Source organism: Haemorhous mexicanus, chromosome 5 (genome assembly GCF_027477595.1).
Source record: "Haemorhous mexicanus isolate bHaeMex1 chromosome 5, bHaeMex1.pri, whole genome shotgun sequence".
Taxonomy (NCBI): Eukaryota; Metazoa; Chordata; class Aves; order Passeriformes; family Fringillidae; genus Haemorhous; species Haemorhous mexicanus.
The window spans coordinates 17,639,262-17,661,129 of NC_082345.1; the positions used below are offsets into that span (position 1 = coordinate 17,639,262).

At 38.3% G+C, this 21,868-nt stretch overlaps 1 protein-coding gene across 1 annotated transcript in view; it reads right to left on the reverse strand.

The window, feature by feature from the left end:
* SHISAL1 (shisa like 1) overlaps positions 1 to 21,868 on the reverse strand; it is a 69,462-nt gene that overhangs the window by 20,701 nt on the left and 26,893 nt on the right. Inside the window, exons 2-4 of the mRNA XM_059846160.1 lie at positions 16,322 to 16,420; positions 10,383 to 10,596; positions 4,900 to 5,217 (exon numbers count right to left, since the gene is read on the reverse strand). Coding sequence (XP_059702143.1) covers positions 4,900 to 5,217; positions 10,383 to 10,596; positions 16,322 to 16,388 — 599 coding nt within the window. The 5' untranslated portion in view covers positions 16,389 to 16,420. The remainder of the gene's footprint in view (positions 1 to 4,899; positions 5,218 to 10,382; positions 10,597 to 16,321; positions 16,421 to 21,868) is intronic.

The window sequence follows — 21,868 nt, forward strand, 5'->3', positions numbered from 1 at the left end:
TGTCAATTCCCAGAGAGTTCTTTCAAAAAAAGCACAATATAAGTATTATTATTTTTTTCATCTTTTTAAAAAACCCAAATTACTCATGTTCTGACTTGCCAAATTTAGTCTAACATAAAAGTCTAGGTCGAGGCTCTGAATAAAAACTGTGCTTGGCCCTATGATGCAAAATTCCTCATCTTTAAAACAGCATATCCTATTGCTGTTCAGTCAAGTAATTCTGCAAATGTGAAGCTGAGATCTTATTTACCTCAAATGGAAGGAGGCAGCTTCTTTCTTTTGTTTACTGTAAATAATGATGTCAAGAGCAGCCTCTGCACAAACTCCTCCATCACCACAATGGCTCATGATTTTGGTGGACTGTGTGCACAGTGACCCACTGCAGCACTAATGTACCATGACACAGGCAAGACTGCAGCTCCTACAAGTCACTGAAGGAAGCACTGCAGTGATAGCCTATATCCTGTTTCAAAATCTGCTATCAAAGCAAATTCTTTCACAAGATCTCTTTAGCTACCAGCAAAATATTCATGCGGTTTTTGTATAGTTGCTGAGGACATGATCAGTTACCTGCTGGCTCCTAAACTCTGCCAGTATTTTTATAGGCTTTATTCTCCTTGGTGCTTTGGTAGTCATCTGAAGAGGTGTCAAGTAGCAGGTGAATAGCAGCAGGCTAGAAACTATTCTATTTGTTGTCCGAAAGACAAAGTGCCCCAGAGGAATTCACAGCAAAAGTAGATTCCAGCATTTAATAAGGCAAAGTAAAATAGACTTGCCTTTGCCTAATCCATTCCAGCTGTGTGCAGGAAATAACAGGGGCTAACCCTGCTGGGCTGCTCCTTTCCTGATTCAAGCTGGGCAGCAGGTTTCTGAAACTGAGTCACAGAGCACGGGTGTAACCACAGGCAGTGCCTCTGCCTGCTGTTGTGCAGGAAGGCAAAGAACACAGAAGCAAATGTTGGACTTCAGGACAGTATTTATTCCCTGTGATTTGCATCCTTGATGGAGGTGAGGAGGAGTTTAACATCAGCAGAGCAAGGCTGAGAGATCAGGTCTTCCTCTCACATCCAGAACAAAACACAGCCACAGAGGACGTGGAGGAATTCTGCCAGGCTGCCCTGGCCCACACTTCTTAATGTGATCTTCCTTTTTAGACTGTTTTAATTACTATTAGTTTACAATATTCCCACAGTTATGAGAACAAGTTGTTTCAGCAGTCAGGATTTCGATTCCCCAACTGGCAATATTCCATTTTATTGCCTCCCTGGCTTTTACTTTGCTGATCAATAGAAATAATTTGCCTGCTGCTTGTTGCAGTTCCATTTCCAGGTGTAAAAGCCTGCTCAGGTAACCAGACTGCAGGTTCTCCCTCAGGCCAGGGAATGTGGAGGGCCCAGCTCATGCTCTGAAGGATCACCACGAGAGAAGGCATGGCTGTGTGAGCTGTGTGAACTCAGTCACTGCAGGCCATGCTGGTGCTGGGGCTGCCGAAGGTGCATCCTCCATGACCTTCTGCCCACACAGGCCTTGGGCAGCCCTCAGGTGGTTTTCATACTAAAGAAGAAATGAGCATTAGTTGGGCTGCAAAATCCACACGCTACAGGATGACGCAAACCCATTTTTAAGTCCAAATGGGGTTGGATGCTCCTGAGATTAATGATTTTCCTTCCTATCCTGGCACGACACTGCAAGAGCAGCCAGAAGCTTGCCTAATGGATTCCAGACCTCTTTACTTATAATAATATTATGGCTATACATGGTTCTCTTTGTATCAAGTAAACAACGAAGTGATCCACTGTGACAAATGTTTAAACATCATAGGGATGTTTCTACCCACTCTATACTATAACTTGCTTGATTTTTCCCTCTGACATACCCAATTCATTGCCAATTCATGGCATTTAAAATAGGGCAAGGAAAGAAATGCTGAAATAAAAGCCAGTTACACATTTTTTTTTAATCCAGAAAGATCTGAAAGCTACTTTACAAGCTATAGGTTAATCCTGACATCCTTCTTGGGACAGTTTCTTACACTGACAATTCTCTGCAGTACTCAAGGGATTTGCAAGAATCACTTTTCTATTATCATCATTTAGTGTCTTCTAGAATGGGCATATTTTTAGCTGTGCTCAGATGAATGTAGTACAGGAAATTAACAACTTAAACAACATCTGTCATTACAAAAACTTGAAAACTGGTTTGGAAAATGTTTTTAGCTGTATTTAAGTTTCTTATGAGGGGGCTATATCCATACCTGTCAGGATTCATAGATGTATTCTGCATTTTCAAAATGCTCATCTGTACACAGGAACCATTCTAATGGTATACCATAAATAAATAAATAAATATATATATATATATATATGTATGTATGTATGTATGTATATATATATGCACACACAGACACACACACACATAGTGTGTTTGTGAGGTGCTAAAGAAAAATACTTTTTTTTCCCTGCAGACAGAAAAGCTGGGATAAGTTTAGGACACATTAAAATGGCAACATAAACTGAAAAGTTGATTTTTTTAGACTGGAAGCCTGGTGTGTTACCAAAGCAGGTGTCATAATCTAGAATAATGGAAATTCGGGTAGAAAATGTAAAACAGGTCTTTTAATAGACTCAGTGATTTTAAAATTGGGGATGGAAATTACAAATCCAGTAAGTGTTCACTTCTTCACTGATAGTATGGTTACATTTTGAGAAAACGGTACTGAGGTCATTCATCAAATATAGACTGCAGCAGAAAATCTGTCTCTGAAACTAAGCTCAATTTCTGTAGGGCAAAATTTTCATATTTTCATCTATATAACCTGCAGATTATCTAACAGAGAAATAAATAGCCAGGCAACCCACTCCCCACTGTTTTAGCAATTGCTGTAGTACACAAATCTGTCATTTTCTGAGGGAGCTGTTTACTCAAAATCCTCTTTTGCATGCTAAACATCTTGCCTGTGATCACCAGTGCCTATTGCTATTTTTTCTGTATCCAACTAAGGCTGAATCATCTGTGCTCTTGGTTCAGAGGCTCCAAGTTCCAAAAGTTGCAGGTTACAAGAATGAAAAATAGAAGCTAGTGTAGTGTTTTACATGCTGAAATACAGGGGATAAATAGGGTTTTGATAAGGAAGCATCTACTGATTTCTTCCACTGAGCAAGGAAAGGACTAGGGGAAAATAACAATTTTGTGGAAGCTGAGGGGAGCACAAACAGCTCACTGGGGAAGAAGTGAGTGTTACTGGAGTGGCTTATCAATGCTCATCTCCTCCCAACACAGGACAAGAAGAATATGGGATGTGCTCACCTGATCCTAATATTCATGGCTTGCTTAGCACTTTGGGAAAAGCAAAGAAACAGAACAGGAGTCAGTCATGAGAGGTGACCAGGAATCAAGCCTTCAAGAATATTGAATGGTTTCAATTTATAATATTAGAGCAAACTAATAGTACATAAATTAGCAGATGCAGTCATTTTTGTACATGTACACACACATATTACGCCAGGATACCATTACTGTACTACAAATCTAGTTTTTAACATAAATGGTAATTTTAACTGGAGACTGGAAAATCAATGTGCAAAAAAGCTGGAAGAATTAGAGCAAGGGAAAAGGAAAGGGGAAGTGAAAAGGAGAATGCTCAAAACAAAGCACAAGCAATTCTCTCTCTTAAGTAGCAGCCTCAGAGTCTTCTGTTTGAGCAAGCACTGCTGGAATGGTCCTTCAGTCTGAGCTGCACTGGATACATCCAGGACTGGCTCCAATGCCAAGCAACCTTCTCTATCAGTGAATTAACCATCACTTCTTTCCCTATTGCAACAAATCTTTAGCTCTATTTGTGCTCTATTTACCCTTAAAATTAAGGGGCAAGTGATGAAATCAAAGGACCATCACTGTTATCATCCCTTCTGCAACCCAGTGATACCCAAAGGTTTCAGACCGACATCAGTGCTGAGGCTTCATGTGCTCCACAGCTCCAGGAACTGCTGTCATCTTTTTCACTCTGCACATTCCTAGATCACTTAAATTTGCCAAAACTCAACACACAGCCTTCTGGAACTCTTCTAAAATACAGTGGTGACTCGGTACTCTGTCTGCATCCTTCCAAGTACTAATGCCTTCTTGGTAAGAAAAAAAGTCTCTGCCTTTCTTGACACCTTTTTCAGAGAAATGTTTTATTCAGCTCTCTCCCTTTGCTTTCATTTTCCTTGCAAAACAAGTCCAAAATAATTCAACATCATTTTGTCCTGTGGCTATCTTTAATTTTTTCTATTTATACTGCAAGTTCTGCTTGTTTTCATAGATCTGCCTCCCTTTTGGTCTAAGGGGTTTTGTTGGAGGTTTTGTCTTGGTTTCATAGCATTTAACCTTACAGCAGCCTACTTGTGACACTCTGTCAAGTGAGATCAAGCAAAGCTTTTTTGGCTGTGCATATAAAAAACTAACCTGGTTCTTATGTTGTTTCTGTGTCTCATGCCACAAAAAGAGAGGATTTGTGACATCTCACATTGAAGCTATCCCAATGTCACTATTTATAGAGTCTTTTAAAACCAGAGCAACCAATACACATAGCAATTAGTCTTTGAGGCCAGATTAAAATGATGTTTATAGTTGATGCAGATTTGTAGTTTGTTTGCATGACACAGTAGTAAAACTGCTCAGTACTGAAAGATGGCAGCACCTGTTTCTCCAAGAAAAGGATTAGAAGATGACTTAATATATTTCAGAGTAAGACATTACTCCTAAGCAGTAATTCAATAAGATAAGTCATGTTGTAAATAATTATGTGCAAGAAGTGGTGCTGTTCAGCCTGAATTCACAGGCACTTCCAAACACAGGGGATTCTTCACACTTCAAAACAGCAAAAGAATATATCTCAGTATGGCTTAGCTTACTTACCAGGCAGTTGTACTCTGAAAAGATACCAGGGGTGGGCTTAAAGCATCTCCTTTTAAGGTGTGTACTGTCTGTGATGTTTGAGGCTGGTGCTGAGTTTGAGGCTGTGTCTCTGGCTGAGGCTGTGTCTGTCTTGGGTCCTGAGCAGGGTTAATCCATCGACTCTGTCCCGGTGTCATCCACTTTCCATGGATTCCCCAGCGGGCCAGGTAAAATTTACAAATATCGTAGTTCATTGAAGAGTAATATAAAAGGTCCAGTATCAGTAAGATCACCACAAAAAAGCCATAGATCCACACTCCCAACAGTGCACTGTAGTTGCTGTGAAAGGAAGAAAAGGGACAACAAAGAAAGTTATCCCTTAGTAGTGGTCACTGTGTTAGTTCATCAAGGTTGTTTGTTTCATTGATTATTTATAGATGGCTGAAACAAAATATTGTTCCAAAACACGTGTCTTTAAAATTAAGCTATATTTTTCAATATGAATACTGCTGTAAGCATGGGTTTTAGAAACTAAAGCCACCTGTCTTACAAAATTTTTTGTCCTTCTAATCTGTCCATAGGCTTTCCAGAGGGGCTGCTAAAGACCTCTTAATATGGTTGGTAATAAATTTTAGGAAGGAAGTACATTGGCAAAATAATGTTAGACAATGCATTTCACATGAAAGAAAATATGTACAACACTGAGATGTATATGTTGGTGTACTTATAATGTGTTTATATAGATAAAGGCCATGGCAATTATATGGTGCAGAGAGCTGTAAAGCTGCGACAGATGACTAATGGTACTAAAAGAAAAGGGAGAAAAACAGGAGGAAAAAGTGTAAGGGGTCAAAAATGTGGAAATCAAAAAGGGGAAGAAGTGCTAATACCCTGCTGGAGAAGAAGTATTATTAGAAGAAAAATTACTGTCAGGTGTAAATGTAGTTTGGATTGGAAACTGTGTGAGTGGGGAGAATGAGATCAGAGCTGAGATGGAAAGAAATGTATAAAAATTAGATTGTTAGGTAGAAAGCAAAAGAAAGGCTGATCTAGACCCATGAACTAATGTGGAAGTACACATACTGGAGACCATAAAACCAAGAGGAAGCTGAAGGTATGTTAGTAAAAAATGTCATTAGGAAGGCAGTCTCAGAAAAAATATATCGAAGTCATAGGTGGGCAACCCACATCTACATGGAGCTGAACTCAAAGCTGAACACACACTCAACCATGCTGTCCTTTCACAGCCAGTCAGAGAAACTTGATGGAAATCATATCTTTTTAGGACATTGATCAAAATGGAAGTGCCGCAAGAAGAAAAGAAAGGATGAGAAGACATGCAAACCAGAAGGGTATTTTGGTACTTTAAAAACATATCCTCTGGCCTTTCTGGATCAAAAGATTTCAAGTCTCTGCTTTGAAATTTAATTTCTATTTAAACTATTGTAGGACTCTCCCATTTTATACTTTAAAAAAAAAAATCAGGATTTGAAACAAGAAATCAGAATTTTACTGTCTGTGTTGCTGTCTGTCAGTACTTCAAGAGAGTGATTCTTCCCTTCAGGGAATGATTTTTCCACTACGCAGGTATAATGCCCTTAGATTAAATGAAGTTGCATTTTAAACAACTAAGTAACAAGACGAAGGTCCAAGCTGTTAATGACTCACTTCCTGTGAAACTTTAGGACTACACAAGGCTAGAATTAAAATTAAAAAAAAATTAAAGAAATCAGAACATTTCCAGAAGGATTAGAAGTAGGCAAAATTTAATGTTCTGAAAACCCTTAGCTCCAGAGTCTTTATCTCTGCTGAAGACTTACACATGCAAGCCTAACTTCACACAACAGAGGGTAGATCTTAGTAATGCACTAAAATCTGCAGTTCAGGCCCTTGAAAGTAAAACAGGATCTGGTCAATCCAGGCTTCTCAGCAGTGCTGTTCTTGACTTCCAGTAGATTTAGTCCTACTGGGGGTAAATTCTTCTATTTTCTGTTAACATAAATAAAATGCAAGCAAAGGCTGGAAAAATCAGGAAGAAATGCACTTGAACAAAACCCATTTTTGCTCATCATTATTGCCAATAGGATCCATTTTGCATACAGGTGAGCTGTATTTGATCCACACTAAGAAAACATATTTGTTTTGGCAACAATGTGAGTGGCAAAAACATTCCTTCTAGTTAACTCAAAAGATTTTTTTTTTGTATTTTAGGTATTTAATTTTACCCACCAAAATTTTGACTAGTAAAAATTAGAGCTATTTTGAGTGTTCCAATTTAAAGCAGCACTTTAATAATTATGCCAATATGTAAGCTATTCATCTGCTCCTTCTAAAAAACATCTGCTTCTCACAAGTACAAAAAAATGAATGACTGCTTTATCTCAATTAACAGACAACGGAACAACAGCACTATCAAAAACACCTTGTGAAAAATCACAAGTAAAAATAGTAAGTAGTATGTTTAGTATGCAGAAGGATATTCCATACATTGGTGTCTTCTGTTTCTCTGACTACTGAGGTGGAAGAAAATGGTAATTTTTCTGATGGCTACTAATAAAAATTAAAACTGACCTGCAAATAAAGATGTCCTTATTAGAAAATAAACAATCTTATTTACATAGATTAACAGTAAGTCCAGAAACACAGAAAAGAACTTGGAATCCAAAAACTTTTAGGACTTGCTCTCATTTCACTAACCTGAATGATTTGTCAGTTTATTCTTCCAATCTAGTTTTCCTGTTCTTTTGGGCAGAAGTTTAATTTTTACTAAAACTGAAGTGTGAACAGATTCTAAATTTGCTGAGATTCAAATTATAGGGTTTGTTCGATTACAGGGTGTAACAGGTTGCATCCATCTCACTCATTCACTTTTTGAGACAGATAAGCTGGTTATGACTAGCCTATATATTTTTAGTAGATTTTCTTGGGTTTTATGTGCAGCACAGGAACAAAAAAAAACTCATTTGGGAATTCAGGTTTGAAAAAACCAACAACTCTGAATAATTGCAAGCTAAAATCTACAGCTGCAGAGTTTAAATGTGGGCAGGTGGTCACGGAAATAGTTCCCTCCCCTGTTCTACTTAAAAGGGGCAGTTCCTTGGATTAGTAACAATAAGGGCTGCCCCTAGGAAATGTTACAGCCGTGGTGCTGAGGAAACCAGTGCAGTTTTTGCATCTACACTTTAAATGAGATTTCCCCCCCCGCATTTTTCTTTTATAATTATCTCCAGGCCTTTGTCCAATCCTGTGTTTTCCTGAGGAATCTGTTCCTGCTTTACATGAGAGGTGTTCCCTGCCAACAGTTGGTAGTGGAATTGATGATTTTCTTTTTTTCTTTCTTGTAAAGATGACTTTCTGGGGGCTATTTAAGCAAATACCATTTCTGCAGGGGACACTCAGTACCTGGAGAAAGATGGTGCTATTCTGTTCTCACACTGCTTTGGGTGCCAGTGTTGGAATGAAGTGTGCAAAAGCCATTCCACTCTGACAAACCAAACTAAGAGATAAGCAAAAACATGGATACACTACAGACTGCCAGACCATTGCTCCAGTAGCAGATTAAGGACCCCTATCATAGCAGTACTACTGATAATCCACCAAAATATGCACAACAGAAAACCTGACTATGAAAACTAGACAAACTAGGTTCAAGTGAATATTACTTTTAGGAATAGCTAAACAATTTCTCAGATGGTTTTAAGGGAAAATATTTTGGATTACAGAGCTTTTCCTGTCTGTTAGACATAATTTTTATTTCTATATTTAATACTAAATGAATTATTCACATTAAAAAATATTATAAACTGATTAATTTGCATGATTGTAAAGATACAATACTCCCATATTTTTCTCTTATAAAAACCATATAAATATTGTGTTACAGTAATGGAAAAATGTAAATAAATGTGGCAATAGTTGCATTGTGGGACTGGTGAAGACAAATGTGCCTTTTGAGCTGTACCATATCAAAGAAGTCTCAAGTCACTTCATTAACTTTTTCCCTCAACAGTATTATAAAACAAGAAATTTGTTTTAGTGATCACAAGAATGGCTAAGGGGAAAAATAAACCAAATAATAATATTGAAATAAACCAAGCAATAATGTTGAATCACTCTTCCCTGAAAACTATAATCCATTTTTTTTAAGTTCATTGCTTTTCCCATATCTTAAATTATTCTCCCTTGCCACAGTACAATAGGTTTCATTAGATTTTTTTTCATTGGTGTGTGAAATTAGATCTAGACAAAGAGCTGACTTTGCCACTGTAAACTGAAGCCCGGAAGCATTAGAATCCAAATTATTGTGTACGATAGATAAAGTCAGAGTATTACTTAAGAAGATTTTTGCAATGTTTTTAATATAGGCACATAGGGTTCTCTTCTTTCTGCTGCTTCTAAAAATAGCAGGGAGTTTTCTACCAATATCACTGAGCTCAGAGTGAGGAGATCTCTCCTGTCTTACTCCATCTTCCTTTATGTAGGAAGCAGCATTTCTTCATTTTCCTGCTCCTGACAGATTTATCAGAAGTAATATTTGAGGAACAAGGCAACACCAGTTCCATTCATGCACTCCTCTACACTACAGCTCCAGAGGCTTTTTACTGTATCCAGTAGGATGTCACATACCTTTGTAAAAGTTCACACAGAGCCGATATCCCTAGGAAGTCCTGGACTGGATGGTAAATAGTATGCAGGTGGTTCTCAATCACAAATCTTACCAACAAAAACTACACAGGTACCTCTTTCTCCATCACAATTGAACAAGGTGACTTTTAAAAAATAGTTCTACATGAAAACTAATATAATACTTTTGCTCTAAATATTTTTATCAAAATAAATGCTGTAGTTCACAGAATACCAAACTCTTTTTTTTTTTTTTTTTTTTTTATTCCAAACTGCTTGCATACACAACCGCCCTGTGATGAGAAGACCCCTGGATTTATTTCTCCAGGAGTGCATTCTGGGGGACAGCCCTCGGCAGAACATGGAAGTATCCCAGGTAACAGGCAAGGAGAACACACAATGTTGGTAAAAGCAAATTCATTCTGTTCCCCAAGGCTAGTGATTTGTTACAAGAGATTAAGATTCAAAATCATCAGGGACTCCAAAAAGGGCATGTGGGTTGATGTGGAAAATGTCAGCTCACTTCCTCTCTCACCTGTGAACAGCTTTGGGGTTTATTTTTACTGATGCACATTTAAACATAGTTTGGATCAAATTAGGGTCAGGGAAAAGACTTTTCTAACTTTTATATGTAACTTTTTACTTGTCACATTTATATGCAAATTTTACTCTCCTTGCAATGTTTATAGCCCATGTCAAAGCAAAGAAAGCAAAGCTGAAATATTCTTTCTTTTAGGAACCCTGCACCAACAAAAAACCTTTCAGTAATGTTTTCTGTATATGCAATTACTCTAATTGCTTCCATCATTAAGTGCACCTCAGACTCATTTATTAAACCAGGAACAGTTTGGTGAAGACTACTTTGAAACTCATTTACTTACTTATGCATATATCCATCTGCATTCCCTGTTAAGTTTATCTGCATAACAGTCTGGAATTCTGTCTCATTGCAGCAATATTTAAACACTGTGTTGTTATGGTGACAGCAAAAGATGTAAGATTTATTGTCAGAAAGACGGGGGCAGTGAAAACCAAAGTGGTAGCGACCTTTGTAGTCCGTGTATGGCTCGCAGACCCGAAAATGTGCGGACAACACTGGAAAACAAAAACAACATTGACTTTGTCAGTCACTTCTGTTATCTGCACTTTATCAACTCTCATTTTTCAAGGCTAGACAACTGTTGGTTGATTTCCAAAAAACATCAGTAGTTCAGAATTTTCAGTGTTTTAACATTTAGTACTTAAAGGTAACAATATTCAGACTTCTGTTTTATTTTGAGTTTTGTTGCTTCTATGTTTCTGATAACCATTGGTTGTTTTAAGGGAAGGGAGTAATGCCCTCAAGAGGCACAAAAGTATTTAGGGAAATTTTTTCATACTTCTGTTCTAGTTATAGGGATATCCATAACACACAACAATGTTCATGCTTGATTCTCCTGTGACGACTTAATAAAAACAAAAAGTCTGTGTTGAAACTGCAATGAAAGTTTGATGGCACTCGGTTTACAGTTCCTGATTTCTTTTCTTCTTCTCTAAAGGTCAGTCTTTGATAAGGAATAGTCTATCAAAACAGTCATTACAAATACTATAACAAATCTGAGCAGCTTTGAATTTGCAAATAGACAGAACTAATAAAATACAGGTGTTCCTGGTAGTTCTTACATTTCTTCTTTAAAAAGTTCTCATGTAAAGTGTTTATTACAGCTCTGAGAACATTTTTCTTTTTTGCAGTCCTGTGTCACACTTATTTCACCATCACTTTTAATGGGGTAAAAAAGAAGCTGTGCACTGATACCTTTTTCTCATTTTGGTTTCCCTGAGTTTCTGTGGTTTTCAATTGTGCAGAGGGGCAGGGTAGAGATCCATTCCAAAATGGTCGTAAGCAAACATATGCAGTTTCCTGAAAGACTTTATATTGTATTTGCAGGGAATGCCCTGACAAAGGCAGGAATGATGCATCTGACTCCATGTTCTCAGAAGGCTAATTTATTATTTTATAATACTACATTATATTAAAGAATACTATATTATACTGAAGAATACAGAAGGGATACTTACCCAATGCTAAAAAAATAATAATGAAAACTTGAGACTCTTTCCAGAGTCTTGACACAGCTTGGCCCTGATTGGCCAAAGAGCCAAAACAACTCAGTCCAGAATCCAATGAAACAATCACCTGTGGGTAAACAATCTCCAAACACAGTCCACGTGAGTAAAACAGAGGACAAGCAAATGAGATAAGAATTGTTTTCCTTTTCTCTGAGGTTTCTCAGCTTCCCAGAAAAAAATTCCTGGGCAAAGGAATTTTTTCAGAGAATGTGAATGCCACACTTTTAGGAGTCAATGTTTGTTTCCACATTCACAGTTTGTGTTATGGTAGGTCTTACAAGATCATTTAAGAGTACATGTACCCCGGAGACACTCCAAAGGGCTTAAGCTCTAAGGAATGTGAAATGTGGAAGCTGAGTCTGAATCCTCTTGCAGTGAAATGTCTGTCCTTTAGAGAACTGAGGCTCAAGCAATGATGTGGGCAGCTGCAGTTCATAAGGTTAACCAATAAATAAATTATATATTCACTTTGGACTGACAGAATTAACTCTTGTAATTTGATGCATGAGTTTCCTGTCAGTTTACCAGTACAAGAAGTTACACATAATGACTTGCATGGATTTAGCTGAACTGGACCTTACCCCTCTGCACAGAGCCCCTCTTGATCTGCAATTGCATCTGTGCACCTTGCCTGTCTAATCCTCATTTTTTTCTACTTTGCTTAAAAAAAAAAAAAAAGCCTATTCCTAACACTTTTGTTTGTCTATTTTATAAAATATATTATTTTCAAGACAAATTTTAAGGATTGTGACAGTGGAGAACACTTTATTTGTGTGTAGAGACAGGGAGCCTGCAAGAAAAACCAGAGTACTAGGCTAATGACAAGGTAATCTTGTACTGCAGCCTGAGTCAAGAAAGCTCACTCCAAATATTTATGTATGCACACATATAGCTGGCATCATTACTTGCATGAAAGAAGAAATCATTTCTGTAGATTAATTCAGCCAAGAACTGAAAGTGCTGGAAGAAAGTAATTTCTAAAGGAATACAGATATTGAGAAAAGTAATTACCTACCCGTTCTTGCCCTACTTTAGAAAAAAAAAAAAGTGTTCCAAATGTGAGGATGCAAACATCAGTAAAGAAACTTTCTTTGGACTTATGTTTTCAACAACCTCTGTGTCGTGGTTTGAGGGGAAATGGGTTTTTTTTTTGGTATGGTGTGGTCACGCCAATCGGTGTCCAGATTTTAGTATTGGCACCTGGTTTGTCCACTGAGGGCATGGATACGCCTCTGAGAACACAGGGGGTTAAAAGCTGTGAATTCCCACTTGGAAGTTCCTTTTGAGTTCTGGCCTTGGACGAGAGGAGACCTCTCCCTGTCCAGCTCGGAGCTGGGCAGGGGGGAGGGGAGCCATGCGGCCGGAGGGAGGTAGGCCAGGCCTGGGCCGAAGGGTGGAGGAGCATCGGGCAGCCATTCTCCATTCCCTCCCCCCCACCCCCGCCGGAGGGAGAGAGAGAGAGCCTGTGCCTGTGATAGCGCGGCTGGAGTGAAGGAGAAGGGGGGGGTGCCCAGCAGGGCAGCCAGCCTTGGGAGTTCATGAACCAAACCAGCAGAGCCTGGGACTTTTAACCCTTCTTGAGACGATGGAAACCTTGCAAATGCTGATTCCTCCTGGAGTTGGTGAGATTGAGAAAAGTTGAGAAGAATTCTAGGTGAGAGGAGATGATGGAGTGGCTTTTGGCTGGACTTTTCTTGGATAGCTATAGACAGAACCCTTGAGTTCCTGTGACACAGAGACTGCATTCTAGGGGGAGGCAAGGGCTCAGAGCCAAGAGAGTGCGGTGATGTGAAGGTGTGTGAACAGAGACGATGGGTGAGGAGGGTGGTGGTGGTGCCCTCCGTCTTCGAAGAAGAAGAAGAGGAAGATGATCTCTGTTCAAGAGACCCTTCAGCCCCAGGGGGTGAAACATGGGGGGGACAGGTGTCCCAAAAGGAGAGGGACTGTGCTCTTTTTTGGAACTGGGCAAAGCATCCTTAAAGGGAAAAAACCCTAGAAGCAGCTCAGGTCCATGTGCAGTGGTGAGAGCACTGGACATGGAAGGAAGAGGTCACGATGGCAAAATGTTCTCCGGGCGGTGCCATACGTGACACGGAAACACGAGAAGTTTCAACTGTTTCCTGGGTGAAGTCTGTGGTGCAAGAGGGACTCCTCTCTTCTCAAAGAATTGAGAACTGATTATCCAAAGGGTGGTAACGGAATTAGGAAATTTGGTGGGGGGAGGAGGAGGAAATTTGGAAGGTTTTCATCCTGTGTTCTGTGTGTTTTTTCCCTGTAGTTTTATGTTATTAGAGTTTTTTTCCTTTCAATCGTACGTTGGAGCCTGCTCTGCTCTGTCTCTGATCACATCTCACAGTAGATACCAGGAAAAGAGGTTTTCTCATGGAAGCACTGGCATTTCGCCAGGCTCAGACCATGACACCCCCCTAAAATGTCACTGTGATCTTGCTAGCACTGAAATAAAATACCTCAAATTTCAGTATTCTCAACCAAGAAATTGATTACTGCGATTGTTAATCTTAGTATACCAAAGACCTGGAAGTGAAGCAATATCTTACAGATGGAAATCTGTAAATCTAGGGCACGCAAAGGGAATCTTGCCATTAGATTTTCATTTCAGCTCAGGTTAAAAATGACGTTTATATTCCAGTGAGAGTAGCATCCTTTCTCCCCTACACACCCTATCATTCACGGCATAAAGCCAGTAGTTTTCCTTTATGGAAACTGATCTGTCTTGGACAAAAAAAAAATTACATTGGCTGGCTGAAAAATAATAATAAATTTCCTCCTGTAAAATGTGTTGTGAGTTACCAATGACCTAAACCCCTTCCTACAGATCACAGTGGCAAAATTCCACAAGGCAGGAGTACGAAAGACTTGTGATGATTTCAAATTAAGCCTGGACCCTACATACTAATATAGGACACGAGCTAATAAAACATCAGTAATCCAAGGAGCAACAAAATGATAAGAAACACATTTACAAAGCCAATATTTATGAAGGATAATAGATAAATTACGTAAGAATTAAAAGCTGTATGTAATTGGTTTCAAATAAAAACATTGCACTTCACAGGCAGTACTTCTAAGAGAGGGAGAAAAAAAAAAGTCTGGGTTTGAGGGAATAAGGGTTTGAGGGAATACATCAGTGGCTGAATACAGGTGTTTGCATAGTGCACAGTGCAATCACAGTGTCCCACTCAGCTCCAAGACAGGAATTTGTATCAACTTGAGGAAATGGGTTGGAGGAGTGGGATCTCAGGACAGCTCTAGTAAAAGACCCCTATAAAGAGTGGCAAAGGTATAAAAACCTAAAAATTGACAGAAGAGCCTGGAGCAGCTGGAACAGTTTTGTGGTGTTTGATCCCTGTTGGATCACTTCATTGAAGACTTCTTGATAACCAAGTTCATTGCTGCACCAGGGAGGTAGATTTTTGAAATTTCTTTAGGCTAGAGGAAGACAAAGAAGCAGCTGCAGGCCCTGTGCCTGATCCCAGTTTATCAGAGGAGGAGGACAGTTCCACAATTAGGAAGTTCCATACACGGGGATTCCAGGGGAAGGGCTCTAAAGAAAAACAATGATTTAACGTGGGCAGAGGAGTGCTCTAATTAATAATATGATAACATTGTTAGCAAAAGGGCTGTGTCAGAGCTAAATAATGAGCTATCATTAGGAAGAATCAACTTGAATGCTGCAAACAAGCAATGAGACTCTGGGCAACAAAACACATGCTTGAACTGACTGGTGAGGATATGAGTATTAATATTTCATGAATGTTAAAGACACAGTAGTAACAATTTTCACTGGAGCAGAAGGATGCTTTAGTAAACATGGTGCCAGGTAAAATTTTAGCTCTGGTGGTTGGGGATGTGATGTACTACAAGAGAATAAGAAGCAGTGATTGAAAAAAAAAAGTCTTTTTGTATTAAAAACTGCCTCAGGAGTGGAGGAAAAAAGGTATGAACTGAAAACATGTAAGGTCAAATCTATTTGGACTGAAAACTCTTAAAAATTTTATTTTAAATATTCACTCACAATTACAAAAAATCCCTAATGCCATAAATGACTTCTGATGAACAAATACAAACAATTATCAGAGCACTCCACTAATCCTCAGTCTAACAGCACGTTTCCACACAAACCCTTTCTGTGTGCTAATTGCAAACATCTAGAGCAGAACTACCAAGCATCAGGAGAAACATCTCTGGTTCAGTCAATTCTTTAGATTCAGGAAAATTACACAGATTCCAAGTTCAATCCTTCAGGTGCTTTACATTCTCTGGTGTGCACACGGAAAAACACACACCTGGAACCTGACTTGCTCTGCTTCCAGTGGATGGTTATTTAGCAAAATGGATGGGTTTTATAGTGGTGTAGAAATTATTCTTTTTTTTTAGGTGAACTGAAAAAGTAGCATATCCAAAGAAATAAAGCTACTCTTTCAACTTTCCAATCTGCTTTGTTCTTAAGTGATTTTCAATTCCATTTCAAATTCCAATTTCCAGTTCTTAAATACAAAGAGGCTTCATTTATATCAGACCTGGATGATCTTGAAGGTCCCTTCCAGCCCTAACCATTCTATGATTCTGTGACTGATTTATTAGACAATTAACAATCATTTAGTCTTGTTTATTTTGTAGGAATACACTATTAAATTGCAATTATTTTTTTGCTATGGCACACATCAGTAAAAGATAAATTAAAAGTTACCTGCTGACAAGAGTAATGAAAGCAGAATCATCAGCACATTCAAGGACTGTTGACCACAACTTGTCATCGTTGGCTTTCATTGGTCCATTAGAGAATTACCTGTTGGACAAGATGCAACACCGTGACTAAATGTCTGTATCATTTCCTTTCATTGTTCAAATGTTCACTTCTCCACAAAGCTTTGGTAAAATGAGATGGCTTTGCACAGTAGGGAAAAAAAAAATTTTCTGGAATTTTTCTTTCCACATTTTTTAAAGGGAAATAAATACCCCTTTCTATGATTAAAATTCCTTTCTCATTTCACCATGGAGATATACAGCTGTTGACATACTTTTCATTAACCCAGAGTAGAGATGAATCATATGAAGTTTTTACTGAATATTCATATGTCCCCTGTAATCTACATCCAGCAGAACTCTGTTTGTTTTACTGTCACAAGAACAGGATGTTGTATTATATGCGTAAGGGCCAGAAAGGAATAAACAATAGAAAAATAAACTGGCTGCTTTGAAAGTCAATCTCTTTTACCCCATTAGAGGGTGCAGTCACTCAGAAAGTGGGTCAAGCAACTGAGATGGTTGGAAACACTTCAATAATGTCTTTTCATTAGCATCAGTGCCTTTCATGTGATTATTATTTATTGTTTTCCTAGGACAGGGAGTGAGAAGTGATGCAGTTTGATCTGACTGGCAGCCCTCCTTGGTGTTTCCCGTCTGGTGAGTCCAAACTCCTCTTCTCTTCAGCTTAATTCAACAACAGCAGCTGCAGCAGGGACTGTCCCGGGTGTCATCACCAAGAGGACGGGTGGCACCTGTCACTGCCATCAGTGATAAATCCAACTAACTCTGGGTCTCAGAGGTTTCCAGCATCCTGGACTCACACTGACATCACGGCACTCAGAAGCGGTCAATTCTGCCTTTGTGCATGAACCCTGTGTGCACTGGGGCCACAGACAGGATGGCCCAGGGGGTGCTGCAGCAACCTGGTGTAGGGAATCCAACTCCTGCACTGATAAAATTGTTCAAATGTGTTTACAGTGGAGCAGCTTGGGGAAAAAAGAAAAGGAATGGCAATTTCTGTAAAAATTACAGTGCTCCTGACACTTCAAGAGACACATTTTGCCAAATGCCTATGAAAAAAGCTGTATATGAATATGCTGTATCCTATAAATACAACATGGTTTACTAGTTGGTGTCTGTTCCAACCTACTGAATCAAATGAAAATCCCCAAACAATTGCACCTGCATGTAACAAAAGGGGGAGGGGGTGAAAATTAACACACCATGAGCAACTGAATTCTGAGTAACAGACGCAGGCACTGGAGGGGAGACACGCTACCTACGAAGTGTTGAGAGGCAAAAGATTCCTCACTGACCCAAAATGCTGTATGTGGCACAAGCAGATTCACCAAGAGCTATCTTAGCATATGGATCACAAACCTAAAAATCAGTGTAACTTGTGGTGGTTTCAGTTCAAAACCGGCAGAAACCATCCTAGGCCTTGAAAAACAAGTCCTTTAGAAACATAGTATCCCTAAAAAGATTAAATCAAGACAACAGAACTCTTTTCAAAAACAACCTTATCAACGCCTGGGCTAGGGAATATTACATTAAAGAAGTATACTATATCACCTATCATACACCAACTACAAACAAAATAAAGAAATACATTGCACTATTAAAAACCACCTTAAAAACATTAAGTAAAAAATCTTTCAAAAATCGAAACAACATCCAACAAAAACCACCTAATTACTTAACACCCAAGACTCTACCAACCAAATAAACCCTACCCAATCTAAACCCCTACACACAATAAACAGAAACAAAATCCCAGTAGTACATATCAAAGATTTATTAAGGAAAACAGCTTAAATCAATTCATAGGGTTGTCTTTACTCAGGGACCAAATTATACATAGTAAATAATACAGAAAAATAAAACAACACAATTTATACCTCAAGAAGATCTGATTATTAAGCAAAAACTATATATAAATATCACTATTTACTACATTATCTGTGTATAACTATATATTGTATGTATAATATATCTACACTTCTGTACAAGAAATCATACCAGTTTACACTGTTTGCTGCAAGCACGATTAACACCCAAACCACTGTATTTCTAGCTTTAAAATAAGCCAGTTCCTCCAGAAGAAAACAATTTGAAGCTTTAACACTGTAAAAAGAAAATTAAAGTGCAATAAACTAGGAATGTTAAGTGAGTATTTCTCATGAATACTGAGAAAAATGCCTCCCTTTTTTTCCAGTGGGAATATCATATTAATTAGAAAACTAAGCAGACTTAAAGTTGGAACTATTTAAAAAAAAAAGAATAATAATGAATACAAGCCAGAGGTTGAGAACGTAGGCATTTAATCACGAAAAACAGCTACAAAGAACAAGCTATTGCCAATATTTATAGGAATAAAAGGAATTGATATTTTCCTGAGTAAACCAAAGCTGCAGGAATTCTGGTAGTGATGCATTACTAAGGGAAATCTTGGCCTTTATAACAGTTAATTAAAAAGAGATCAATAAGCACTCCTGTTGTGTATCTGGGATGACAAAGATGTTTCGTATAGTTGAGACTATTAAATATTTCCATATCAAGAATAATTCAGGATTACATTAATAAGTTGATACTAAGGTTTGCAATTTGATATTTGCATTTCTGTGTAATTTGTACCTAGTTATTTCAGCAGAGCTGGCTGGGGGACACATATAATTTTTTCAGTTTGTTGGAAAACAATGGCAAGTTTCAGAGGACCTGTAGAAATGTAAGAACATTTTTAGAAGTAAATGAGATAATCCAGGTAATCAAAAGCTTGTGAGTGTGATGTTGATCCAGACAAAATTATCGGCATAGTTAGCATGCATTCCAATTAACAAATAATTGGGGAAATAAATACAATTCACATGATCACTATGGGCTTATGGCAAAGTTAATTTTATTTCTCTCAGGGGTGTTGACTAAAGTAGCTTAAAGATAGTTATAATGTCGGAGATGCCTGTAAAATATCTCACTTTAGTATCATGCAACTTGAGCAGGCAGTGAGAATGATGAAAACAAGCTTCTTATCAGTTGTGGAGGAATAACTCAGTCTGGAAAGCAGGTGCATGTCTTGGCAAGTATAATCCTATTAGCAACTGAGTGCAGCCTCACTGCTAATCTCTTAAACAGCACTGCAGGTACGAATCTAGATGCTTTTCAGGGAGGGAAAATTTATCCAATTAGATTCAACAGAATGGGCAACAATGAAATTGGCATTTTAATCCAACTCATGCAATGCTTGTATTTTATAGAGTATCAGCTGGGAGGCTCAGAGTGGGGGACTAGATAGTGAGAGCTGCATATCAAGAGCCAGCAGAGTGACAGAATCTGTGTAAGTGAATACATACATCTAGGGATATGTCTGTGGCAGTAGGGAAAGGCTCCAATTTTATAACTTAATAGGTAATAATTTTGTCACTTCAGTGATCATTACACAGAAGAAGACCATTTTTGGAGACAGAAATACAAGTAACTGTTCATTCCTTGATTATTTTGAGTTTCTTACATGCTGCTGTCTGGCTAAAGCCATCATATTTTAGCAGTACCACGATGACATCTCTGAGGTATTAGAGATCCACTCAGCCACTGGAAGAGATGTGCAGGACAACAGGTGATGTGCTACAAGGAAGAGCTTAAATCATACACAGTATTTCCTCATGTCAGATCACAGAAAAGGGAGGGGAGAAACATGGTAATTAGCAGTGGTCTAGATAAATAAATTATTATTTATTATTGCTATTAATTAAAGACTAATGGCATTTTAAAGTAAGAGCATTACATCTGAAGGATGAAGGAAAGGAAGATTTAGTTGCAGTCTCTTTTTCTTTTTTTTTTGAGTAGAATTTGAGGGTCTGGAGGTGGTGTGATTATGTTTTCCTTCTAGTTCAGCAAACCAGCAATTAGAAGGGTGGTCTAATGCATCAGTTTTCATTTTTAATGCACCATTCCAAGCTTATTTGTGGTCACTGTGGAGGTAAGGATGATGCCCATCCTTTTCCTACCCCTTTAAGATTCATACCCTCACACCACCTCCTCCCTTCTGCTGGCAATCACAAGTATCTCTGCAGCTACCCCAGAAAGCAGACTAAAGAAATGGCTGAAGAATCGCATTTTTAGAGGCTTTTTTCCACTGTTTGTCCACATCTCGTCCTTATTCCCCTCTCTCACTATATTTTTTTTATTATTACTATTATTATTATTATTATTATTATTATTATTATTATTATTATTATTATTATTATTATGCAAGCAGCTGCATGGCAGTTAGTTGCAGGCTGGGGTTAAAAAATAAGACACATCTAATCTGGAACAGAAGAAATGGTCCTCACTCATGATTTTTGCTATCTTCTCATGAATAAGGATTCTGTCCAGAATCTTTTTTTCCCTCACAGAAAATGCAGCCATGCATGATCCAAAGACAGCACCACTCAAAGGAAAGGTGCTGTGATGTTATGATCAAGGGGACCATAGAAATGCATGAGCTCATTATGCCAGATTTTTCTTTTCTGTGACATTTTAGCTCTCACTCTGTTCCTACCTACACTGCTTTGGTTATCCTCATAGTTTTATCTAGCTGTCTTTTCTTGAAGGGAATCAGTGAATCACTGTAAAGAAAAGCTGCCAAGAGAAACAGCCATTTCAGGAGGGACTTTGAAGAAAAGGAAAAGTAATGTTATGAAAAGTTATGAAGAGATATCTGAAAAACAATGCACATTTTTCCATTTCTTTGGTTATTAGAAAGAACAAAAGGAGCTAGAGCAAGAGAATTTATTAAACACATCAGCACTGCCTCACAAGCAGTTTCTCTCTGCCTAGAACAGAAAATAGGGCAATTCATGCGATCATTTAATTCCTTTATCCTGCCATAGGATTAAGACCATCTAAACCATTCTTAGCAGAAGTTCACAGGATTCCCACCACCAGTGGTTTCCTAACCTTCTCAGTCAATTTCCTAGAGTGTTTGTCTACCCTAGAAAGGTTTCCCTATGCCAAATTTGCAGCCCCTTTGCTTTGCTTTAAGCCTTATTTCCTGTGGAGCTGGAGAATGATTTACCTACAGACACACTGGTTTCACCTCTTTGCATCAATCTTTTAATTAATACAAACAGGAAGTGCTATCATATCTTCCCTAAGCCTTTTCTTAAGCTAACAGCTTTCACCTCTTGCAACCTTTCCTTTAAAAACATCCTTGTCATACCTTCTATGCCCCCTCTTTGATCTGCCTCTATTCTTTATAGCAAGGTTGCACAAGTAACTTATGCATCATTTTGTATTAAGTGGTTTGTTTTTTCTTAGTGCCCTGAAAGTCCTAATAAACATTCCAAGAGCTGCCAGTTCTTCCAGGAGAAATAAAAAAACCCACAGCATTACCAAAGGGCAGAGAGGCATGGAGCTTCTGCTAATTCTCAGTTACAGCAAGGACACAAAGGTAAATCCCTCTGAAATGAAGAGAGGCACATCTACACACAGACAAAAAAACATGGGTAAA